This window comes from Doryrhamphus excisus, chromosome 14 (assembly GCF_030265055.1).
Source record: "Doryrhamphus excisus isolate RoL2022-K1 chromosome 14, RoL_Dexc_1.0, whole genome shotgun sequence".
Lineage (NCBI taxonomy): Eukaryota > Metazoa > Chordata > Actinopteri > Syngnathiformes > Syngnathidae > Doryrhamphus > Doryrhamphus excisus.
Window position 1 is genome coordinate 18922771 of NC_080479.1, and position 26011 is coordinate 18948781.

At 46.6% G+C, this 26011-nt stretch overlaps 1 protein-coding gene across 4 annotated transcripts; it reads right to left on the bottom strand.

Annotated features, from left to right (window-relative positions):
• Positions 1–1454: 1454 nt before the first annotated feature.
• Positions 1455–25971, bottom strand: LOC131101816 (nuclear transcription factor Y subunit gamma-like). 4 transcript variants are annotated; one of them, XM_058047186.1, is made up of 11 exons: positions 22864–23108; positions 14412–14521; positions 14274–14345; positions 12221–12334; positions 9538–9633; positions 7829–8005; positions 5644–5712; positions 5309–5467; positions 3251–3355; positions 3111–3170; positions 1462–3013 (listed from the first exon to the last, which is right to left on the bottom strand). In XM_058047186.1, exons 2-11 carry the CDS (start codon positions 14508–14510, stop codon positions 2894–2896), a joined length of 1071 nt encoding a protein of 356 aa, XP_057903169.1. In that variant the 5' UTR covers positions 14511–14521; positions 22864–23108; the 3' UTR covers positions 1462–2893. The 4 variants fall into 4 exon arrangements, with proteins under 4 accessions (XP_057903170.1, XP_057903169.1, XP_057903167.1 ...); XM_058047184.1 differs by lacking the exon at positions 22864–23108 and adding an exon at positions 22039–22800 and having other exon boundaries at positions 1465–3013; XM_058047185.1 differs by lacking the exon at positions 22864–23108 and adding an exon at positions 25843–25971 and having other exon boundaries at positions 1466–3013.
• Between the last annotated feature and the right edge of the window lie 40 nt (positions 25972–26011).

Here is a 26011-nt window from a genome sequence, read left to right on the forward strand (position 1 = left end):
GCTGCAAATGCACCCCCCCCCTCCTGGACCCCCTAGGCAGGACTTTGGCCAACTAAAATGAAACAAATAACCCCAGAAAAATGGGGAAAATAGGATCAAAAAGGCAAACTATAAAGAGAAGTTGAAATGTTGATATAAGTTTATATATTTATAAATATAAGTTTCATCTTTATATTCATGAAGTTTGTTGTACTCTTCTTTGACCAGTTCCCTCTTACAGCCGAACTACATATTTAGGGGGGGTGTTGTGATACAGTGGCACCAGGAGCCCAAACAATCCTGCTCTCAGCCTCTAAAGTCCCGTGTGAGTTCCTGGTCACACGGTCCCGACGCTCATCCAATCATCTGGCCCGTGTGGCCTTGATGTGAGCGGTGGGAGGCGGCCAAGAAAAACATCAGCAGACAATCCTGCTCATGCTGGACTTAATCCTCCGACATTCTCACACTCCTTGCGGCCAGCGTGAGTCTGCCCTCATTAATGCAGTTATTGTTGGCTCGTTAAGGGTGATGTGGGAGCGGGAGGGGCGGGGGTGTTTGGGCTGATGAGGTCACATGGTGTAAAAGGGTCAGAACTACATGTTTGTGTCCCACCTCTTGTCCTGCTCAGATAGATCCGTCTTGGCTGGGGCGAGGAATTAGTTCCCCCGGTGCCCCGTGACTGTGATTGTTCAAGTTGCTGTGGAGGTCTTTGCAGCAAGAAATGAGATTAGTCACTTCTGAGGCGGGCTTGGCTTGCAGAGTCGGTATTGATTGCACATTAAGGCCACGCCACTGTAGTCCTGATGCACTCTCCGCACACACGTGCATGCATTTACCTGCACAAGCACTGCTGATCAGTAAAGGGCCTCTGCAATAATAACAACACCAGTGCATGTCAATACAGTATAAATGCTGCCCTCTTGTGGCCTGTTTACACAACACAACGCCCACAGGAGACACATACAGTAGATCAGGGGTCTCAAACACGCGGCCCGCGCAAGTTTGATATGGATGCCGTATGGTATCATGTACCCAGAAAAAATTATTACGTTTGATTAATGTTCACGTTAAAGGTTAAATAACTGTTAATAGTTATCCTCCCTATCCGTGTGGAAGTGGTACGTTTTTGGCTATTTAAGTTGAAAGGAAATAACTTGAAGGCTACCGTTTAGGTCGCTAGATCTCTAGTTTGCGAGTTAGCATGTGTCTCAAGACCCTGCGGTTGCGCAATATGTTGTAAATAAAACGAGTATAAATAGTCGTGTTTTGTCATGTCTACAGGGCTCTAATAATGCTTTGTTCATTTTAATCTGAAAAAAAAAAAATTTGTCTACCTACCAACTATATGTGGTTTCTTAAGTTTTTATTATTTGCCGTTTTATTGTTATTATTATATTTATTTATTACTGATTGATTTTCTTTATTCTTGATTTATTTTTCATCTTATTTTGTGTAGAAAATACAAATTAAGATATTTGAGAACAGTGGAATGTTTTATCAGAGCTTTTATTGTAGAAAATCAGAACCAAAGCAAAGTTTATTAATTTTTCTGTTTTTAATAAATGCGTTTTTTTTTTGTTTTTTTTTTAGAAAACCTGATGCGGCCCAGGCTCACCCAGACCCTAGCTCCAGTGGCCCCCAGGTAAATTGAGTTTGAGACCCCTGCAGTAGATAAACCATACAGTATATACTCACCAACCACATTAGGTACACCTCTAGTCTCCGGGTCTACAAAAGCAAGTTCTGCAAGTCCGAAAATCAGCAGTGGTTGTAAGCAAGCCTCCTGAGGATTCAAATTCAATACTAAAGAGTTAATTTTGTCATTTTATTTCTACATTGTGATTTAAAAAAACAAGCTATTTGTTTAATAACTGTTGTTTTTCTACATGTGTCCTGTGATTGGCTGGCCACCAGTCCAGAGTGTACCCCGCCTCTCGCTCAAAGCCAGCTGGGATAGGCTCCAGCATAGCCCCATGATCCTAGTAGGACATTAGGCATAGGAAATGGCTGTTATTAACGTGTTATTTATAACATATTAAGCTGCTGCTACGTCTTATATGCTGCATGCGGTGTTGCTACCATTGGTACATTTCCCTCAATGAAGTTTGATGTAATGTAATCCAACATCCTCCATCTAACGACCGCCTGCTTTGTGTAAACAAACAGTACAATCAGAGCATCATAAGGTCATTCATGAATGGGGTGTTATTGTATTAGCTCCACCAATGAGGCATCGGTGATGCAACAGTTGTATTGTATTGAACTCCAAGTGCGGTTAAAGCCGCCGTGATGAGTCTACCTTATTATCCTGTAGCGGGAGTGAAGTGGGAGGGGTTTGGAGGGTGACACACGAGCACGCGCACACGGAGCGCTCGCCTACAAACACAACAGCAATATTCATTCATGGTGAGTTAGGACAATTTTGACGAAGAAAAAAAAAAAAACAACAACTCTTACACATTTTTTTTAATGTTTTGTCACAAAGAAGATTTGCTTAGAAAAAGGTAAGGTGAAAAAAATACAATTGTTACTTATCTATTTGCATGTCATGCTGGCAGTTTGGACCACATGCGAGAAGAACGTCACGACTGTTCGTATAATCACTGTACAAAAAAGAAGCTGGGAAAGATGAAACACCTACAGGGAAGGGGGGGGGGGGGGTCATCAGTCATGTGACTTGTTCCCGACTGAGACGAAACGCTGGCATGATGGCAGTGAAAGGGTGGAGGGGCGTATCAAAAAAGGTATAAAACCAAAAACCTACTGACGATTGCTGATGGTGATGGAGGGGGGGGCGGAGGGGGCGGTGGGGTCAATCAGTCTCCCTTTGGCTTCTGATTGGTCACTAAAAAGACATCCCTGCTCTCGAGGAGATGGCCGGCCGCGGCGTATCGGAGCGTGGCCGGCGGGCGGCTCAGTCCGTGCTGACCTGAGTGACCTGCGCGTCGGCCGTCTGGTTGCTGGACTGGATGAACATGGGCTGAGTCAGCTCCTGGCCCGCCGGCACCGTCACCTGCTGGATCTGGTACAACTGCTGCAAGGGACGGGACAAGGACAACCGAGCTCAAGGATGACGCCACTGAAGTATTTTTGTTTGTTTTTTTTAAAAGGTGCGCCCGAAAAAGGGATACCTGGCCATCGGTAAACTGGTTGAACTGTTGCTGCCCTTGTTGGACTTCGGTCTGTGTGATCTGCAAGCGGAACGACTCGTTTACTAGTCAAGTCTCGAATTGAAGACCGTTACTAATTTGGGGGGTTGGGGGTTGCATACCTGCTGTGTGTTGGCGAGGGTTTGAATCTGTCCTTGCACCACCTGCGCCCCGGACACCGGCTGTGCCAAACGGATGTACTGCAGCTGGCCTGTATTGAGCTGCACCTACATGGAGCCGACACAAGGGGGAGACAAACTTCAGCAGTCTCTCCAGCCCAGTGGTCTTGGCAATCTTTTGGACAGTTTTGACTAATAATAGACCATAGTTATCACCAAATAACAATTATTACTTAATTAGATGTTTCTTAATTAATTGATAAAAGGGCTGCACGGTGGCCTACTGGTTAGCACGTTGATTGGCCACACAGTCTGGAAGATAAGGGTTCAAATCTCCACTGGACATTTCTGTGTGTTCTCCCCATAAGTATTCCACCTTCCTCCCACACTGTAAACCACGCCTTAGGTTAAACGTGAATGGTTATGTGTTTATATGCGCCCTGCCATTGGCTGCCGAAAAGTCAGCTCGGATAGGTTCCAGCATATCACATGACCCTAGCAAGGATAAGTGGCATAGTATATGAATGAATAATTCATTTCTGGAAAACTGTAATACAGGGAGGGAGTAATAATCAAACAGCGTCATTACAAGGGATGGCTGTTTATGTGGGGGAATATTATTTAGTATTATATTTGATATTTTGGTAACACTTTACAATAAGGTACGCAAAATAATTTTGCGTACCTTTTTTGCATTACTTCCTCATTCATTTTTCATTAGTTCCTCAGTAACTATTCTAAATGTATGTGTCTTAGTCATGAGTTCCTCAATAACTACCCTAAATGGATGTGCCTTAGTCATGAGTTCCTCAATAACCACTCTCAATGGATGTGCCTTAGTCATGAGTTCCTCAATAACTACCCTCAGTGGATGTGCCTTAGTCATGACTTCCTCAATAACTACCCTCAATGTATGTGCCTTAGTCATGACTTCCTCAATAACTACCCTCAATGTATGTGCCTTAGTCATGACTTCCTCATTAACTACCCTAAATGGATGTGCCTTAGTCATGAGTTCCTCAATAACCACTCTCAATGGATGTGCCTTAGCTATGAGTTCCTCAATAACCACTCTCAATGTATGTGCCTCAGTCACAAGTTCCTCAATAACCACTTTCAATATATGTGCCTCAGTCACAAGTTCCTCAATAACTACTCTAAATGTATGTGCCTTAGCCATTAGTTCCCCATTAATTCTTCATTGGTTCCTCAGTAACTACTCTCAATGGATGTGCCTTAGCTATGAGTTCCTCAATAACCCCTCTCAATGTATGTGCCTCAGTCACAAGTTCCTCAATAACTACTCTAAATGTATGTGACTTAGTCAATAGTTCCTCATTAATTCTTCATTGGTTCTTCAGTAACTACTCTCAATGGATGTGCCATAGTCATGAGTTCCTCAATAACTACTCTCAATGGATGTGCCTTAGCTATGAGTTCCTCAATAACCACTCTCAATGTATGTGCCTCAGTCACAAGTTCCTCATAAATTCTTCATTGGTTCCTCAGTAACTACTCTCAATGTATGTGCCTTAGTCATGACTTCCTCAATAACTACTCTCAATGGATGTGCCTTAGCTATGAGTTCCTCAATAACCACTCTCAATGTATGTGCCTCAGTCACAAGTTCCTCAATAACTACTCTAAATGTATGTGCCTTAGTCAATAGTTCCTCATAAATTCTTCATTGGTTCCTCAGTAACTACTCTCAATGTATGAGTCTTAGTCATGAGTTCCTCATTGGTTCCTCAATAACGACTCTAAATGTATGTGCCTCAGTCATGAGAACAACATTCTCATGCATTGCCATTGAAGGTCCCATATTATACAAAAGTGACTTTTTAGTGGTGCTGTAACAGTAACGTGTGTCCATACGGCAAAAGAAGGTCACAACTTGGAGACACGCACATCTCATTAGCATTAAAGCTACATAAACAACAACAGAATGCCAGGAAAGGCACTTGAACCTGTGTAACAGACTTCCTGCACATTATTATGGCACTAAATAATAAAATAAATACATTATAAAATAAGGAATCTTCAATGTGTGACTTTCCCTACCGGAATCTGCTGGATCTCTCCCGTGTTGGTGATGATCTGCTGCATGACCTGCATGGTCTGGCCCTGCGCCTGGGCCGTCTGAGCTTGGCCCTGGGCTGCGGTGGCTTGGACGATCTGCACCTGCTGGCCGTCTCCCACCTGCATGGCCACAGGGGCGCTCTGACGAAGACACACAGACAACGAGAGTTCCTTGTTATCACGTGGCCGAGCGGGAGGCCGTTTGATTCCTTGGGTCAACCAAGAGAGGGCGCTTGTCCGCACGGGAAGGTAGTGTGGCGACACCTCATTGTGTGTGTGTGTGTGTGTGTGTTTGACGTATCTGTGCGCGTGTTTACCGTGATGGGTGTGCCCTGTGATTGCACCTGCACTTGCTGTAACTGCTGCATGGTGGCACCTTGAAGCATCTGATGGCCGACAGACAGGAAAAAAAAAAAAAAAAAAAAGAAAGCCAAAGAGAAAGAGAAAGAGCAGACGGGTGCAGGGGGGGGGATGAGAAATGGGAGAGAAAGTCAGTGAGAAAGCGGCAACTCAACATGTGGATGCAAGCATGTATGGCGGCGTTGCACAGCAGCCAATGACACGACAGCGTGACACATAAAAGCATGGTGTAAAAACACGGGTGTCCAACCACAGCCACGCAGGAAAATGGAAGGGGGGGGGGGCTAGGGTGAAGGGTCACTGTGATATATTGCTTGTGTGTGGATTAGCATCGACAATACATCAATCCAATAAATGCCAAGCCATGGGTGTGGACAGCTTATTTTTTTTCTAAAAATACAACATAACAAAATATGTTAAAAGAAAAATGATGCAATGTCAAACGCTGAAATTTTAACATCAATAACTGGGGGTGTCGCAAGAGTTGAGACGATACATGAGATTAGGTCTACAAGAACGAGATGACACCAGATTTTAACATGCTGGAGCCTATCCCAGCTGTCTTCGGGCGAGAGGCGGGGTACACCCTGGACCGGTGGCCAGCCAATCAGAGGGCACATATAGACAAACAACCATTCACACTCACATTCATACCTATGGACAATTTGGAGTGGCTAATTAACCTAGCATGTTTTTGGAATGTGGGAGGAAACCGGAGTACCCGGAGAAAACCCACGCATCCACGGGGAGAACATGCAAACTCCACACAGAGATGGCCGAGGGTAGAATCGAACTAGGGTCTACTAGCTGTGGGGCCTGCGCGCTAACCACTCGACCATCGTGCAGCCAAAAAGCCTGTAAATGTGTTACATTAATTTATTCATTCATTCATTTTCTACCGCTTATCATCACGAGGGTCGCGGAAGTTGCTGGAGCCTATCCCAGCTGTCTTGGACTGGTTGCCAGCCAATCACAGGGCACATATAGACAAACAACCATTCACACTCACATTCATACCTATGGACAATTTGGAGTGGCTAATTAACCTAGCATGTTTTTGGAATGTGGGAGGAAACCGGAGTACCCGGAGAAAACCCACGCATGCACGGGGAGAACATGCAAACTCCACACAGAGATGGCCGAGGGTAGAATCGAACTAGGGTCTACTAGCTGTGGGGCCTGCGCGCTAACCACTCGACCATCGTGTAGCCAAAAAGCCAAAAGCCTGTAAATGTGTTACATTAATTTATTCATTCATTCATTCATTTTCTACCGCTTATCATCACGAGGGTCGCGGAAGTTGCTGGAGCCTATCCCAGCTGTCTTGGACTGGTGGCCAGCCAATCCCAGGGCACATATAGACAAACAACCATTCACACTCACATTCATACCTATGGACAATTTGGAGTGGCTAATTAACCTAGCATGTTTTTGGAATGTGGGAGGAAACCGGAGTACCCGGAAAAACCCACGCATGAACGGGGAGAACACGCAAACTCCACACAGAGATGGCCGAGGGTGGAATTGAACCCTGGTCTCCTAGCTGCGAGGTCTGCGCGCTAACCACTAGACCACCGTGCCGCCCAGATTTTAACATAATTTTTTTTTTAAAGTACAATGAAAACATTTTTATTTGGGGTTCCAAAACAACACATGTGCATTTTTAAATGTTTATTTAATGTCTGTTACTATCACATGCCAATGAGATGATGTCATCATATCACGCTGCAGCCCTCCACAGCCACAAAGACTGCAGTCGCGTGGGAAACGCTGAACCGCTATAAAACGCACACGGTTGTCTTTCGCCATCTTGTCTTTACATCGCCGTGCAACAGCGTCCTCCGTGGAACCAATCAGCGCAGAGAATGATGAGGTCAGCGGTAAAGATGGCCAATCCAGAGGCTTTAAAAGTCATAATTGAGCTGCAATTTGGCGCCTCTAACCTCGTTTTCTCGTTTTTTCGTATTACGTCGAGGAGCGATTTGCCCTTGTTGTTGTTAGGCGTAATTCATTCGCTATTTGCTCAGATGAAATACTTCCTCTCTTCAGAGGAGTTAGTGTGTGTGTGTTTTACTATTCCTGCTGGTGTGAGATTGTCCGGTGCAAAGACGAGCGTCAACAAAGCAGGAGGAGGCGTGGTACCTGTCCTTGTTGCGGCTGCGCGATGATAATCTGCCCGGGTTGGATGGTGGCGGCCGCTTGCGAGCCGGCCTGCTGGGCCGGCTGGGCGCCCTGCACTTGCACAGCGCCTGGCTGCTGGGCCAAGGTGAAGTAGTACTGGAGAGGCTCTGCTGGGGCCACGGTTTGACGCATCTCCTCCTGAAGATCAGACACAAACACAAACGCACACACAAACACACAAAGAGAAAAAGGAAGCTTGTCAGCGCATTACATCTCCCTGAAGAGTGTTATCAGGTGTAATGGTAGAGGGAAGCGACTGATGAATAACTGATGGGCTGTGACCGAGGGGGGGAAAAAGTGATGCAGTCTGGACCCGAGATCCATTACAAGCATCATGCTGGTCAATAACACTGAGTGTACGCTCCTAGGGGGCGGGTGGAGGAGGGGGGGGGGGGGGGACCTGTCTGAAACGTCTTGCTAAGATAAAGAATGAAGAATTAGGTGGTCCAAATTGATTAAGAGCCCGTGTGTCAGGATCCGTGTTGGATAGTGTAACCAACCTGCGGCGCTTCCCATGCATTCAGTCATTTGTGCCACAAATTGATTTACGCCACCCATATAGGTATATACAGTAGCTTGTCCTTCCAACTAAGTACACTACACGGCATCGGAACACGCCCGCTTTGCCAGAGAGTAAGAAGACGTAGCAAGAGGATTCGGGGTTGACAGCACAGCCGTTTTGTCGCCATATTTAGCGAGTTTCCCCGGAAGCACTTTTAAATGCTGGAGCCTATGGTACTATCATTGGCGAAAAAACATTGAACCGCAATTTCTATGCAGTATTCTTGTCACTGAGCATCAATAATGTTATGAGACATGATGGACATTACATTACTGCCCCCACACTGCTGGGAGAATGGCTACCATAGCCAGCAGAGCCCAGCCGCCATGCCGTGGCTGAGACTGAGTGGGGAAATAAAAGGTTAAGTTTAGAATAAGTAAATTGGAGAGGCTAACGAGTTAGCTTACAGGATGTAATGTAAAAAAATAAATAAATAAGACGAGTGTAAAAGTGACTATAGGGGGTGTCATTTCATGTCCAAAGGATATGACAACAACACAGGCTACTTTTGGTTTGCTAAAGGTGACTATAGGGGTGCTATTTCATGCCTAGAAGGTTCTAATAATGTTTAGAAAGCCATATACAGGTTTTCTATGCTTTGACTACAAAAATATTCTGCGCATATTCACTTGTGACAGTCGATGTCTGGAACCAATGAACATCCATAAGCGAGGGATGACTGTAGAGGAGTACAGGAAGTAGTACGGGAGCGTCGGCGTGGAGTCTTCTGGATCCCAACAAGGGTTCTCCGTCCCCAAGAGTGTAAACACCCCTCTCCCAGCTCCATGACAGCACAGCTGAGAGTGTAGGATGTTTACATGCCGGGAGACAGCCCACTCGGCAAACCACTCACAATAGTCCACCCAATCGTACAAGAAGGTTTGCGTTCCTGGCGGCGTCATCGTTGTTTTTGACGTAAGAGGCAATAAGACGCTGCAAACATCCGACTGAAAGCCCTCACAGCTCAGACGCCAGCTTCCAGTCAAGGATGTTTACAGCACCTCCTGGTTGCCAACAGGGGAACGGCGGCGGAGTGGAGCGTGACGACTTTCATCAAAGCAGCGAGTTCAAAGCAGCAAAGCAAAAAAAAAAAAAAAAAAAATCTTACCTGTCGCTTGGGCGGTTTCAGGTCGTCTCGGGGCACGATGTCTATCAGGAAGTCAAACTGGTCAAACTTTGTTATCGCCATGGCGATGTCGTTGCGCTGTGAACGGGACACGCAGAGTTAAACAACGTAAAAGTTAAGAGTTATGACAACTTTATTAGAGTAAATTCTAAAAGTTTCGAATACACTTCCTGTACATTCTGAGGCGTGTAAATGTCTTTTTTGAAGCACAGCCTCTGCCTGCCATACCGCTTCCTGTGTCCACAGCAGAGCGCCGCCTCTGTGGAATTTTCCACAGGATATTGGCTGTCAGAACCCCCCCCCATTGTGACCCTCCCAGCACTAGAGGCTATTTATAGCAGCTTGATTAATATCTGGCAACACCGGGTCACACATCTACACTTGTTCCATTGATGGGTGTTGCCATGGTGACCCACAAGCGGCGTACCCTCTTTACAATGGGACCCGGGCGAGTCAAGAGAAGCAGACCTGCAGGAGCGTCATGCATTGCTAATGTGCCATCTGTGGTGTAACCAAGGTGTAAACCACTTGGAATCGGGTTTCTATTTCGAGTCGGCAGACAAGAGGACGCGTGACGCCAAAGAAAAAAGGTGAATCCAACCAACTTCCAAAGTAGGTCTGGAGTTTTTCATCTTCAGAGATGATGAATGTGATAACGCCGCCTTCTTTTGCTGCCTTTTCACCTGCCGGCATCACACACACACGCACACACACACACACACACACACACACACACACACACACCGGCCGCTAATCTCTGCAAGGTATGTGAATGGATAAAGTAGACTTAAGGGCTTTCATGTTCTGCCTCAAAATTTTCCCTTCTTAACATCCCGGTGAGATGAGCTCTAATCTGAGTTCCCAACTGTTCCCATCACTGCCCCGCTTCATTCTTGCCCCCTCGTATCATTCCCAGAGTCCAGCTTATTCAACTTTGGGGGCGGCACAGCGCCCCAAATGGCACCATAGTGTGGTGGTGGGGGGGGGAAAGTGGGTCAGTGGCGCCTGCCTGGCTTTGCATTCAGAGTCAGTGGAGGGAGAGAAAAGCGAAGGCAGAGTCGTTCCTCGAGGGGGGGGTGCTGGTGTGAGGCCCCTTGCTTTCATGTGCACACACCGACAGGCGCTCGGTAAACAGCCGTGCTACGGAGCGGTTTGGGCGTCTTGCCCAAACGTGGGAATCTTGAAGATGAGGTGGCTCCACAGGGTGGCGCTATGTCAAACTGTGGACCCTGATGTTTGGGCTCTCCTTTAGACACAGCAGAACCTTTTGACAGTGCATCTATGATTTTGTGTCAATGGGAAGCACTGGTAGTGGGTGCCAACACTTTTGACACTTCTGGAATATATTATATATATTATATAAATTAGGGCTGTCAAAGTTAACACCGTGAGAGAGAGAGGAGAGGCGGGGGCATTTCACCCTGCAATAAAAGCCTGTTGAAGTCTGCTGCTTATTTTACCTCACAATTATTGACACCCGGTCAATCAATGTAAAATACTATAATTTTAAAATAATTTTAATGCGGCTTCCTTGTATTCATATTTTAGTTCATTTCATCATTTTTTTATTTTATTCTCCACAATGCAGTAACATTACTAAGTAACATTTAATATTATTATTAATTATAGCTTTAATATGCATTTTTTTAAACTTAAAATAGGCCATATTCAACAATAAAAGAGTATGACTTAGTACCGTATTTTCTGAACTATAAGTCGCTACGGAGTATAAGTGCCATTTTTTTGCGGGTAATTTATTTTCCAAACTTTCCAAAAGTTCTAACAATAATAAGATAATATAGAACAGACTGAATAAGTGTAAGATATGCTAACACGATGCTTATTCAGCTACACAAAAAATAAACATGAACAGAAAAGGTTTCCACTGTTTATGGAACATAAACACTTTTTTCATGTATAAGTCGCTATGGAGGGGCGGCACGGTGGTCTAGGGGTTAGCGCACAGACCTCACAGCTAGGAGACTAGGGTTCAATCCCACCCTCGGGCATCTCTGTGTGGAGTTTGCATGTTCTCCCCGTGCATGCGTGGGTTTTCTCCGGGTACTCCGGTTTCCTCCCACATTCCAAAAACATGCTAGGTTAATTAGCCACTCCAAATTGTCCATAGGTATGAATGTGAATGCCCTGTGATTGGCTGGCGACCAGTCTAGGGTGTACCCCGCCTTACGCCCGAAGACAGCTGGGATAGGCTCCAGCACCCCCGCGACCCTTGTGAGGAAAAGCGGTAGAAAATGAATGAATGAATGAAGTCGCTCTGGAGTATAAGTCGCAGGAAGAGCCAACCTATGAAAAAAAGTGTGACTTATAGTCCGGAAAATACGGTAATTATATTATGTATGTTTGAAAAAGTGATTACAGCTGGGATGTGGGCTTCAATGTTGGTGCAGATTCCTGAGGAGGAGTTTATTCCAGTTTATTCAAATCCCAGAAAAAGTGGGTGAGTTTCATGTTAAGAGTGTGATGGGGTGGTCAAAATAATAATAATAATAAGAAGAAGAAGAAAAGCAACTCCAAGAGGGTTCTTGCATCGCCGTGCTTGTGCTAATTTTTCAAAGAGACACCAAACAAGCAAAGAGAGAGAGAGAGAGAGAGAGAGAGAGAGAGAGAGAGAGAGCGATGCATCGGCGACTGCTCCCCGCCTGACCTGTAGCGTGCGTCGCTTGTTGTCCTCCGTGTGGATCCACGCTCGGAGGGTGAGCTCTGTGATGAATATCTGCGCCGCCTTGGCAAACAGAACCGGAGCCTCGGCGCTGATCATCTGCAGAGTTGACAACACCCACCATCTCTTAAAAACGTCAATCAAACGCGCTCGCCGGTATTTGCGTGAATCACAAAAAAATCACACAAAGTGTAATAAACAAGCAGATGAATCAAGCTGCTGGGAACTAAACTGACAAGTGAGGTAAAGACACATAAAAAGAGTCTTGAGTGGCATTTTAACGTGATAAAAACACAGCACCATGATGATGATGATGATGATGGACAAACGGACACGCAGTGCACACACACTAGCGAGGCTGCCAGAAGGGTCCCGCGTCAAATATGGCCGGGATCTCCTGATCTCTTTACCGCTTTAAGCCACTGCTTAGCGGAGGGGACGGTGCTCTTGACACGACACGCTCGGGCTGTGAACAGTCCCGAGCTGATAATCTGCCGTAATGAGCAAAATAATCGCTGGCACGTGCGCGGACCGTCAAATGCAGTGCACTCGAGATGGATTGGGCTTGAGAGCATATTCTCTTAGTTACCAGGAACTTCTTCGTCCTGGGTAAAATAACTTGGTAAATCTGAGTGCCTTGGTTTTTCCACCGCACCTCCAAGTTCAGCTGCTCAAATCGGCTTGATGACGTACATTTTCTTAGAGTCATCCGTCTGTCTTCTTGTAGCATCTTTTCTTTTGCTACATTCAAGAATCAAAATGAAGCTTGTAAAAATGAAAAACACACCATTTGGTACTTTGAGGGAACGATGTGGTTTTTTTTTATCCAGGTAGACCCGCCACCATAATCAAAAAATCAATCAACTGCCCTTCTTGCCCGACTTGCCTCAACACCAGGGAGCGTTGGTTCTATAGCTGAATGAGTCAACGCTCCTGTCAATCATTCGGTCTATAGACATCTTTTCAAAAGGTAACCTTTACCGCCAAAGACTTCTATCGACGGCTGCGTGGTGGACGAGCGGTTAGCACGCAGACAATTTTAATGCGGCTTCCTTGTATTCATATTTTAGTTTCATTTTGTCATTTCTATTCTCCGCAATGCAGTAACATTACTCAGTAACATTAGCTTTAATATGCATTTTTTAAAAAACTTAAAATAGGCCATATTCAACAATGAAAGAGTATGACTTAGTACCGTATTTTCTGGACTATAAGTCGCTCCTGAGTATAAGTCGCACAAGGTCAAAAATGCATAATTAGGTTAAAAAAAAAAAAACATACATAAGTCGCACTGGAGTATAAGTGGCATTTTTTGCGGGTAATTTATTTTCCAAACTACTTGCCCAAAACAGACATTATGTCCTCTTGGAAGGCAAGTTCACAGCTAGGAGACCCGAGTTCAATCCCACCCTCGACCATCTCTGTGTGGCGTTTGCATGTAAACATTGTCCATAGGTATGAATGTGGGTGGGAATGGTTGTTTTGTCTATACGTGACCTGTGATTGGCTGGCCACCAGTCCAGGGTGTACCCCGCCTCTCCCCCAAAGTCAGCTTGGATAGGCTCCAGCATAACCATGACCCTCGTGAGGATAAGCGGTATATAACTTCTAAGAAAATGATCGATAATTTCTAAAGACAATTACAGTCCAGCAAAATGTGTTATGGTGGCAGGTCTAGACCTAGACCTAGACCCGGGTCATTTTGGTTGAAACATGACAACATATCTCCACATATCTTCGAACATGTGTACGTACATATTCATATGTATTTTTTTTTTAATTGGTTTTGGTTGGTTTGAAATAAACTAAATTAAACTAAAGTAAAGTAAAGTAAACAAATGCCAGAATGACATGTTTTGCATGTACCTTAATGATCAAGTGTTTAATTAGATACCGGTACAGTGTATGTGGTGCAGTTACGTTGTGTGCTCCGCATGTCTTTTGGTTGCACCGTGAGTAAGGCAGGGTGGTCTGAGAACACCGTGAGCGTGAATAGCAGGGATCGACAGAAAATAACAGTACTGCTTCAGCACTTTACCTTGACATCCTCATCCAGCTTCATGATCTTCTTGATTCGAGCCAGGGGCAACTCCTGCACGCGGAAGTCCTTCTGAAAGGTGCAGATTTTAGCCAGCTGCCACACAAATGACGTGGCGGGCTTCTTCGGCAGACTCACCACAGTCAGGTTCCGGATCTCCTCCATGACGCGAGGCCAGAAGGACTGCAGTGTCTGCTGGGCATCGCTGCCGCCGGCGCCGAAGGAATCTGCGGACATGATCTACGCGGCTGCAAGGAGGGAGGACAGAGGCATAATATTGAGTATGAAGCCACATTTCCACCAACAGTACATTTCATTTCGCTATAAAAAAGCGGCCAAGACCAGACTTCCAGACTTCAGCCATGATTATGAATACCCTGACATGAAGTGGACCACTTGGTGCCTTATTAGAAGACACTTAATATAGACACGTCAAAGACAAAAGCATCCACATGTTCCATCCCAGACTATTATTATCTTCATAGTCCACTTTAAAACAAGGCTTCTATTCTGGGGGGGGCGCTAACATTCCTGTAGAAAGCTGCCGCCACACACGTGATGCCGTTGCACCCGTTCTCTTGCAAAAGGAATCTGAGCAACGCAAACATGCACGTTCAAGAGTGTGGCTTGCTAAGGAGAGGAAGAGAGGGGGGGGGGGTGTCTGAAAGTGGATCCAGCAGGTTACTATGGCATGCCAGGAATCTGCTTTGGAGTGGGGGGGGGGTGCAATATCGGGCTGCCTGTCTGGGCATGCAGGGCTCCCGGTGTCTGGAACGCACCCTTGCTCTCCGCTCAAGAGATGCGGGGAGTGTTAATCACAAAGTGCCACAGGCTTTGGCGCACGTGGGGGGGGGGGGGGGGGGGGGGGGGGGGGGGGGTGTTTGGGGGCAAGAGGCAGACAACCACTGTACCAACTGCGGATATGTGGGTCAAACGCTTACCAAGCACCGGGAATACATAGCAGGTAGGAGGCGCGGGCTCTTCATTCTTGGGTTCAATTGAGTTTTACAATATGGCTTCCTAAAATGTGACGTTATACTACTGCGGAGGAGCGATTGCATTAACTGTTGAATACGTCTTTGTGGATTATGGAAGTCTTTCCATTTGTTTTCTGCAACCGTTTAGTCGAGTGATTGTGCTGCAGGTTTTTGACTTTGTGGATTATTCTAGTCTTTCTGGTGGTTTCTGTTTCTAACTGTTGAGGGGCAATTGCAATAATTATACAACAGTAATTGTGCCGCAGGTTTTTGACTGTGGATTATTTTAGTTTATCCACGGATTTTCGGTAAAAATGCGTCGGAAATGATAGGTAACCGGGGCGGAGCTATGACATTAACTATACGACCGATATGTACTGGAGCCTTTCTATTGATGTATTTCATAAAAGTTGATGGTCATTTGTTATAGAACTGGAGGGAAGCGATCGCATTGCAGTCGTTCTGCGACAAAACTGCCCCCCCCCCTCCCGGCGAAATTGTAAACCTTGGAGATACACCGGAAAAGTGAAAAACGTATCCATCAGCACCAGAATTTACTGTGCACAAGGTTTTATGGACATACTGTATGTTGTTACGCTAACTCATTTTGAATGTTCCACTCCAGGCCTTTAGGGGGCAATGTTGCACATGGTAAATTGTTGGAAAACGGCAAAAGAAAACCTCAATGAGTTGTCCACAAACTTTGAATTGGTCATTACTAACATAAGCCAAGTGTGTTTGGCAGAAATATTAATAAAACGCTAATGTAGAAAGACAGTCATAGGAGAGGGAGGGTGGGGGGTGGGGGGGGGGTCACTGCTGCGTAGCCTAAATCGATGAGACACACGGGCAGCGGGGAGGCTACTGCACAAATCAATGGGGTCGCTTGTGGCTGCGCCACGACAGCAGAGTGATCGACCTTGACAATGGCGCCTCGCCGGCGTTCGCTTGATTTCAAGGTTGATTGAAAACACCGGCGGCCGACTCCTCGGTAATCCTCGCGGACGCAGCTCTGTCGTCTCCGGCCAACAGGTGATGTGTCGGCGCCGTCAGCGGCGTTTGTTTCCGTCTTGTGACAATGTCCGACAAGACATCCCGTGTCCCTTTTTTACGCGCCTGCCAGCACGAGTCTCTCTCACCTGAACAATAATTGAGCCCATTACTGAGCAGCATTAGCCTTAATGCCTCGTAACAATGTGAGCTTGGGGGGGGGGGGGGGTGGGGGGAGGTTGGGGGGGCAGCGGAAACAAAGGCCATTTGACTGATGACATGTAAAGCACACACTTTCAAATACCTTTTTGCAACCCTACCATCACATGGCGGATGTATACAAAATGAAAATAAGTATTTGATCCTCTCGTAGGCATTAGGAATTCTGGCTGTCACAGACCAGTTCGACGCTCCCAATCAACTTGTTAATTGAACTGGGGGTGTGACCAATCATCCGATAACTCTTACTAACCACATGTATATGAAAGACAACGGTTCACAGAATCGGACAATCCAACAGCTTTCCAACCATGGGTAAGATCCAAGAGCTCTCTCAAGACCCCAGATACAGGATTGTTGACCTGCACCAATCTGGAATGGGCTACAAAAACATTAGCAAGGTGCTGGGTATTAAAGTAATAACTGTGAGAAAATGTAAGAAGTATAACATGACCATCAATAGACCTCGGCCTAGCACTCCACAGAAGATTTCACCTCGCGGGGTGGCAACGATCTGGGGAATTGGTGAATGACCTCGGCCTAAAGTATGCCAATCGTCACACTAAAGATGCACAAAATTGGGAGAAGGTTCTGTGGTCAGACCAGACCAAAATGGAAGTATTTGACCTGAACTCAACCAGTCATGTGTGGAGGAAGAGATGATGCCAATGACCCCCCCCAAGAACTTGGGCCGTGGTTGGGTCTTCTAGCAAGACAAATGACCCAAAGCATACAGCAAAGGCAACTCCAATGGAAAATCTATGGAGGGAGCTGAAGGTCCGAGTTGCCAAGTGACAGCCCACCAACCGTGATCACTTAGAGAGGATCTGCAAAGTAAAGTGGGCCAAAATTCCCCCTGGTATGTGTGCTAACCTTGTGGCTAACCACAACAAATTTCTGACGGCTGTGCTTGCAAACAAAGGCTTTGCCACCAAGTGTTAGCTTTTAGCTAGTGGGATCAAATACTTATTGCCCTCAATAAGTAAAAAATATATTCTTTAGAGGTATTTTCTTTTTGGTATTTTGTCTATAAAAGTATAGAATGATCATGTCTTTATTAGTGGGCAAATTTGCCATTCCAACTGTATATGGAAAATAATTTTTAATCACAATTGTTTTGTTTACGCACACATGGGGCAAACAACGCTCTTATTTTGAAGGACGATCACGGAAGTGTGGAGAATGTGTATTTACAAAGACAAGCTGCGTTCAAATTGGTGAAAATATACTCATCCGGCCCGAGACCCGCGCGCACACAACCACAACCACTGCTAAAAAGTAAGCTAACTCCCGCTAGCTTCCATTCACGCTCTTTCAGGCCATTCAGATTATGGCTAATGCAAGGTGTGTTATGCTACACTGCGGGCCGTTGAGGACTATCCATCGTCTCGTCTTCCCTACGGCACCGTCGTCCTTCGCCAGGTCGTTGAGCGAGACAGATGACGGTGTCCGGTTGCTCTGTGACGTCTGTCCGCAGCGGCCCTTCTCCTCCGCTCTCCCGTCTCGTTTGTGTGTTTACTTTACGACTTTCAACTGATCCGCCGCGCCGGCCCTCGCCCTCTCGCTTGCGAGCCTCTCAGAGAAAGTCAATGCCGCTCGGCTGAATCAGCAGCACTAATGTTGTTCCGAATCTGGACCTCTCTCTCTCTCTCTCTCTCGCTCTCATTCCGCTGTCTCATCCTTTGCTCGCTTTCCGCCCTGCTTGCTGGCACGCCACGTCAAGCCGGCCGCTCACGGCAGCAGCATCAGCAACTCACTCCAACTCTGACATCACTTTGGAGACGGCCCCAATCAGCGCGAGCAAAAGACGAGATAACACCAGTCAGCCATACGCATCCACTTACTCTCTAATTCCAAAAGCAAGCACAAGTGTAATTGGCTGTGAAAATAAATTGGTCTTTGGTTAAGGGAAATATTTTGCAGCTAATTGCCTTCTTGATGAGCGGATGGCTGCTCAAATGGAGCCTCCGCTCTCACAAACGGGACTTCACACGGAACTGCACAAGGTCATCCGGGAGGAAACGGCATGGGAACGCCGAGGCACTGAAGCTTAGTTCAAATGCCAATGTTTCCCATACATTTATTCCTCTTGCTCATTAACACATTATAATGGGACTGTCATTACAACTCCATACTGTAGATGGCATCGGAACGTCTCAACACACCTACTGCAAAGAGTTTCTACCAGAGAATAAGATACACCAGTGCTGCCGAATTGCCCCTCTAGTGTCTGTTTTAGGGCTGCAACAATTATTTGAATAATTAGAGTACTTGGATAACGAAAAATATTTGATTATTTTTTTATCTACTTCAAGGAATCGCTTGTGTGGCTGATGCATACAACAACTATGAGGGTGGATGCACACACCTCTCGCAAATCGCCAACTATTGTATTTGAAGCATCCATGTTGTGTAGGTTGGGTTTGTTTGCGCCGATCACGCCATAAACCCCCCCATGTTTGTTCATTTCTTATTGCGTGACTAAACAAGTAGCGGCGTCGTTGGCTCGATTTCAGCTGCTTTTAATAACTGTCTTTTTATTGTACCTTTAAAATGGTTGCTAAACTGGATGCTAGCTAGTAATAGAACATGTACTTTGTACAATGGATGCTACGTCATCTGGTTGAAATGCTAGTGAATCAATGAACAGAAATACGCATGAATCCCATAATGATCTTTATTGCCATATTGAGCCGAAGTGTTAATTATTCAAAACTTGTTTGTTGGTAAACATTTTGACAATATTAAATATTGATGCATGTCAGGGTTATTTTTTTTTGCACAACTTGGTTTTGCACCCAAAGCGTGTATTATTTTGTTTCCTTCTTCCAAAATAAATACCCTTAACTTAAGCAACTTAAGTAAAAGCTGTGGTATTCTGTTTATTAATTCATTTGTTTTTGACTGACGGTTTGTGATATTGTGTTATTAAGTGTTAAATTGGATAAAAATTCCTAAAAAATAACCACCAGTTACACAATGCACAGTCCATTTAAGAAATACAACATGTGATTAAACCAATTGATTGTTCATTCTTCAAACGAATGTTTTATTTTTCTTGTAAAACGTATTAATGCTCTTTTACAAACCAAAAATATGTTGTTTTTTTACCCCGATTATTTGATTAATTGACAAAAATTTCAGTAGAATACTAATTACTAAAATATGAAGTCCTAGTCTGTAAAAAAAAACAACAACAACGTTTTTTTCAAACATTACTGCTTTGCTTTGTTTGCTCACATTTTGTCTCCCATAATGTCCATAAAAATGACACGCATGAAAATGACGACAATTATACAACATAATCTCGCCCCGCCTACAGCCTTGTAAGAAACACTGAATGGCGTACAGGAAATGTGCAATCATAAGAAAAATGGGAATTATTTGGAACTTGGAACACCGTTATCCTGAATATCCTGAAGGAGTGGCATATTTGGAGATTGGAATGCCTTGAATCAGTGGAGAAATGTGGAAGTTTTCCGTGGCAAATGCAGAACTACGGAACGATTGGAATGGGTTGAGAAGTGTGGAGCAGGGAGACGTGCTACGTTGGCTCGTGTTTGATCTCGGTGTTTGGTTAACAGCTACAACTGTGAGCACGCATCACTGCGGAGTGTCTGATCCGTGCCAAAAATAAGCACATTTGCAATAAAGTCAGATCCCGATACTGACCCAATTCAGGCAGACGTACGAGGAAACAATCATGAGATATGACCACGGGAGGAACGGGCAGCCGAGTTATTTCCTTCCTCTGTGCTATGACCTTAACGTGACCTTCCGGAGCGTTCAAGAGGGCCGCACGGAGCGTGCACGCCGAGTTGGCATGACGGCGCACCAGCTGTGGCGTAAAACTCCAAGCGAAGGTCATCAAAACAAAGATGGACATCGGCAGCGCTGTTGTTTGACTGGCGGCCGATGAAGGTGACGCGCCGGCCGCTAGCGGACGCGGGATAACTGATGGCGATATCTACAAAGACGACTGGCTCACCTTGAGAGAGTCAAACTGGCATCGCCGCCCCCCCACAGGGTCAATCATCTACTACTACAAAAAAAAACAAAAGTTCCCAGCCAAGAATTACAGATTAACTGGTAGGTCACGTAACGGTTCACGGGTGCCGTCGCTTTTTTGTGATTGACCGATGAAGGGGGGGGGCCTGGGGGGGGGGGGGGGGGGCATGACAAATGAGTAAACAAGGTTGCTATGATGCAGGGAAACATCTCACAAACTTTGCCCTTGGTTCCGCTCGGAGCCAACTCCAGGAAGTGCTTGTCACTGATCTCCCAAGGTCATTCGGCAGAGAGAAACAGGAGAGGGAGGGAGGAGGGAGAGAGATGGACGGGGGAGTGGAGGGGAGGGGAGGAGAGCGTGTGGGGGAGGAAGAGGAAGAGGAGGACAGGTTTTTCAACTTTCACTGCATGCAGCACTCAAGTGACCCCGGCAGTCCGGGGCCTACCGCCTACCGTGTGCGACAAGGCGCACAACAAAAAGCGCCCCCCCCCGTTGTCCCCCCCGTTCAGATTACTTTGGGTTTCGCTTCCTCTCCACATATTTCCTCCTGCTGCTGACATGAGAAACTGCAGGATTCCGAGCTCACATTCCTGTGACCTTCATCCAAGGCTAGCGCTACCTGCCCACGCCGACGTCGCATGCACGCCAGGCGGGCGGTGGCGGCGGCGGCAAGGGCAAACGCCGGGCCCGCCGTGACCTTAGTGGCCTTGGCTTCTGTTCGGCGCTCTCTGCGGCGTGACCGCAAAACGATAGTCAAATCTCGACGCGAGACAACAGCCAAACCCTGGGATTTGGCAGCGAGGGCTTCAACTTAGGGAGTTATTTTTAGTCTTCCTCAAATCTGCAGCACTCTTCCCCCGATGGGATGCAGTTTTGTCAAAATGGAAACTTTCAGTGGAGGGGGGGTGGGGGGCCGGCGGGAGAAGGACAAGATTCCATCAGTAGACATCAGATCAGAACATTACACCCCCAACCCGTGTCTGTCCCATCTGGATGGCTGGCAGTGCCGGAGAGAGGGGTCACAGGAGGGGGGGGGGCTCCGAGGGGTCACTGCGACCAGCTGCACCTCCACCCCTCGGGGACCCCCCGCGACACTGACAACCCCAACACATTTCCTTCCAAGATGGATGCCATCACCGCTACACAGCCCTGCGTCACCGTCTGCCGCTAACGTGTAAACAAGGACATTTGGGAGAGGGGAGGAGGTGGGGGACTGGGGAGGGGGGGTGGAGGGGGGGGGGGTGGAGTCCAATCTCCCGCACGCAGAGGTAATGCAGCCGGGACATCAACGCCACCGGGAAAGTCAGGCACTTGCGCTGTGGTGGAAGTGCTGCAGGGTCGCTGACAGCCACAGGAGGACATCTGACGTGTGTGTGTGTGTGTGTGTGTGTGTGTGTAATCGCACCACAACATCTTCCACAGCAACCAAGACAAGTCAAGGACAACAACTGGACTCACAACCACACAACTCTGCCGTCCCAAAGTGGACACGAGGACGGACGCAAGGACTACAATATGAGGCTCAGATCCTAACTTGGACGCTCGCTCTGTTTACAGCGGTCACACTCACCCCCGTGCCCTTCATGGTGGATGGTCCGTCCCGTGTCAGCACAGCATGATGGAGGGGAGTGGGAGAGGGGGGGGGCATCCAGGGGGCCCCTTTTGAGTCTCCTTGAGGAAAAAAAAAACTCTTGTCTAGCAGTTTGACTTCCTTCCACTGCAGTCTGCTCTCCCGACAACAAACAAAAAGAACTCTTGCGCCACTGGACAGTTAAAAAAAAAAGAAATTAAAATAAAAAGCAAGCCCCCTCTCCGTCCACCCCCCCTGGCTTGACATGTCTGCTGCCTAAACAGAGCTCACATTCTGGGGCTTCTCTCACCAAAGTGTCCTAACATGGGCTGACCTTTCTCTTGCTGCTTTTTCTCGAACTCTCTGCCCCCGCCGCCCCCGTCCCTCTTTGTTTCCAGCAGTTGACCCCTGCATTTTGCCTTGCTGACCCCCCCACACTCCGGTGCAAAGAGGAGGGCTGCACAGAGCCGCACTCCGGTGGCTCTCCCCGACTCGGAGGCGAGAGAAAGCCGCTGTGCTCCTTTAACATTCACCGCGAATCAATCTAGCCTGCTGCATGACAACCAGAGCCCGCCTTCCTCTGCACTCGCAGCCAATAGCGGCGCCGGTCTCTCCAATGTCACTGGCTGGCGGCTGAGCTCCGCCCCTCCCTTTGCCTCCGCCCAACCCCCTTCCACTGACAGCCAACTTCCTGCTCCAAGTTACCTTGAGAGGCAGGATAGGGGTCAGGGAAAAGAAAAAAAGAGGAAGAACGAGCGGGGGAAGAAAAAGCGGCGAAAAGAGCAAACAAAAGTTGAATAAAAGACGCCGCCGGTGCTGGCTTGCCTCCGCATTGTTCCTTCCTCCGGCTCCCCCGAGCGAGAAAGCTTCCACGGGCTGCTCTCTGGCAACTGCTCTGCTCTTATTTACAATGTCAAACTAAATGTCTCCCGTGGCCCCGCCTCTGCCGCTCCGCCATTGGCCGACGACGCCGTGACGCAAGCGGCCGCGCCGGCACTCACTGGCCGGGGCGGGTGTCAGTGCGGACGCCGCGTGTTTTGCCTCCGCATGATTTTTAAAGTACGAGCGCACGGCGAGCGGACGCGCTGTCTCGTGCACGCACGCACGCGCAGCGTTTGCCCTTGCTTTCTCATTCATCCTTGCTGGGCGGACACAGGTACGACGCTGCATGCGGGGTAGCTAGCTTGTTAGCACCGTGTCATCAATGCATGGTTGGAGTGCAACAATTGGCTTCACTTAAGCAACTTACAAAAAAAAAAAAAAAAGATGGACCGGAACCTTAATATGTCAATCAAAGCAAGGGCTACATTTACTGCATGTCCTATTTATGGACAAAAATGAAGACATATTGTTCGTCCAAGCCAAGAATTTACGCTCAAAGCAACTTTTAAACATGCTGACAACACACAATGGCCCCCTTCTTGTTCGCTTTTAGATGTGTGCCCACCTCAAACGCAGTGACCTTTACTTTAGGACACCCAAGCAAAACATCCCACTGCATCAGCAAGGCCGCATATCACATGATAAATACTTTTAAGTGTTGAAAGTGAAAATATTAGCAGTTACTGGCAAAAAATAAATAAATAAAACAGGATCAATCTGCCGTCCGTCAATGAAAGAGCATGTGGGGGTGCTAAGGAAAGCGGAAGGATGGAGAAGGACATCGAGGAGAGCTGTCACAGGATGGGAGGGGGTCAAACAAGGGAAAGATACTCCAGAGATCCGCAACTCAATGTTCTCTTTTCTATTTCTGGGACCAGCACGGGGACCGAAGCGGAAAGCTTCCGCAAAAACCCATAAAAAGCCACCGCGCTCCACCACATCGTCCGCGAGTCCGGCTAGCACGGCCGAAGATGCCTAGCTAACGACGCCTGCCAAGGTCACGGCAGACAAGGAGACCTCCCCGTGACCTGCGCGGAGTTGCAGCGGCGGCTTGTTTGCAGATAAAACACACGGACGGCAGGGAAGATTGCAGGTTTCCGTAAACATAACGTCGGTAACGCCGACCAGAAGCGTTCACACCACAAACATGCGGAGACACACCTGCGCCACGTAAAAGGTTACATTTTTTTGCAAGATCATTGGCTCTCACCTGTCATTTTGACAATTTCATTAATATAGTAATAAGATTTACTAGAGCTCAAATGCTGAAATATTTGTCATAAACTAGCAAATATCACTTTTGAAAAAAATATTAATAAAAGAGATAATAGGAACGCTGGTTAATACATCACAGCCTGACATACAGTTATGCTAAAATCGGAATTTGCGCAGAAATTTACAATAAATAGGCACCCAAAAAGGCTGACTGGAAGTAAGTGCTATGCTCTTCTGTCGCTTCAGTGTTTTTTTTTGAAAATGTTCCTTTCGAACATGTGTACGTTTATATATACATAGGTATTTTATGTATTTAGCGTAATGCAAATGTGCAATATTTCCATCACTGCCTCTGTTACTACCTCAAACATATTTATTTATTTAACAACCCAATACGATACACTAATATGTGACTTTACTCATCTGTATACACCAGTCGTTATTTGCACTAAAGACCCATTTATCATTGCACTAAAATTAATATATCTGCAATACATATCTGCTCCTGTGCAATATTATGTGTACATTTTGGATATCTTGTTAAATTGTCTTTTTTTACTTTACTTTTTGTATACTTTTTTAACTTGACTACTGCACTGAAAGGAGTTCAAGGAGCTTGTTGTACATTTTGTATAATGACAATAAAGGTCATTCCATTTTTATTTGAATTGATTTTGGTTGGTTTGTTGTGCTTTGGATGTTTTTCATGTTCAAAATAAAGAAAAAAAAATTGTTTTTATCTTTGAAAATAAAAGAGTGTAACGTTTTGGGTATGGTACGTTCAGGGTAACCAGTTATTCTCAAATCTGTTGCTAGACACCAGGAATGAAAACACATTGCGCCTTGTTTGCGGAAGTTGGTGACGTCATTTATTTTACATTTTTGTTTTGAGTTTTCAACAAAAGTGTTGACTATTGCTCGGGACGAAGGCGTCTTCTCAACGAAAAGCTACAAGAAGCGCTGACGGGAAACGCAGCAACTGACCTTGCGTTTGCCTTTCCTTTGCTAGCATGCTAACCATTAACGCTCGCAAACCACAAACCGCTACCTGCTGGATAAAGTTAGCAGCTAGCAGATAACTAGCAATGCCGGCGAGTCCGCTTTGGCGATCACAAGTGAGCGTTCAAAAGACGGCTAAGTCGATTAGAAAGAACGCGGTCAAGAAAGGCTAGCAACGTTAGCATAACAGTAAAACTGTTGTCACTGCTGATTGCGGCTCGGTGCCCTCAACCGTGGCGGTTCGGGTTCGCATCGGTGGCCGCCGTCGGACTCCGCCATGGAGTGGAAGTTAATAAAGCTCTCCTCCGGGCAGGGAAGAAGCAGCCGAACCAATAAAGACAACGTTTGGACGTGTCATTCAGACCAATCAAACCTCGGACTACATTCCACCAATCAAGCTTTTATAGGGCCAAGTCCCTTCAGCAACTGACGCCATTCGGGCTTCACCGCGAGTGGCCAACCCGCCTGACAATCACACACGCAAAGGAGCCAAAATGGGGGGCAGAGAGCGCCAGCTTCCTGGCCGCCCGGGCCACCAATAAGCGCCTCACAGAACGGGGGAAGGGAAATGGCGCCTGTGTTCGTCTTACCAAAACAACCGTCTATTGGTCAAGAACAAGCACATGAACACAAGCCGGGCTCGAACCCGCCGCGGCCCACGTTCTCGTTAAAGCACACCACGGAGGAGGAATTTAACTTGGTACTCACTTTGTTTTTATGGTGTCGAAGCGAAGACCCGCTCGGCGTATTTATTATTTTATTTAGCTAGCAGAGGGAAACAAGATGGCGGCGTCACGAACCGGAAATACTTGCTGGGTGAACGTGATGACGTCATTTGCTTCCCACTACAACGTCAGCTCGATGGAGCGCCTGATAC

Coding starts and splice junctions, on each gene's coding strand:
- LOC131101816 (XM_058047186.1), bottom strand. CDS start 14,510: ATGTCCGCAGATTCCTTCGGCGCCGGCGGCAGCGATGCCCAGCAGACA. Junction 9,634..12,220: donor ACAAGCGACGCACGCTACAG/GTCAGGCGGGGA, acceptor TCCCGTTCACAG/CGCAACGACATCGCCATGGC. Junction 5,713..7,828: donor CGCAGCCGCAACAAGGACAG/GTACCACGCCTC, acceptor GTCGGCCATCAG/ATGCTTCAAGGTGCCACCAT.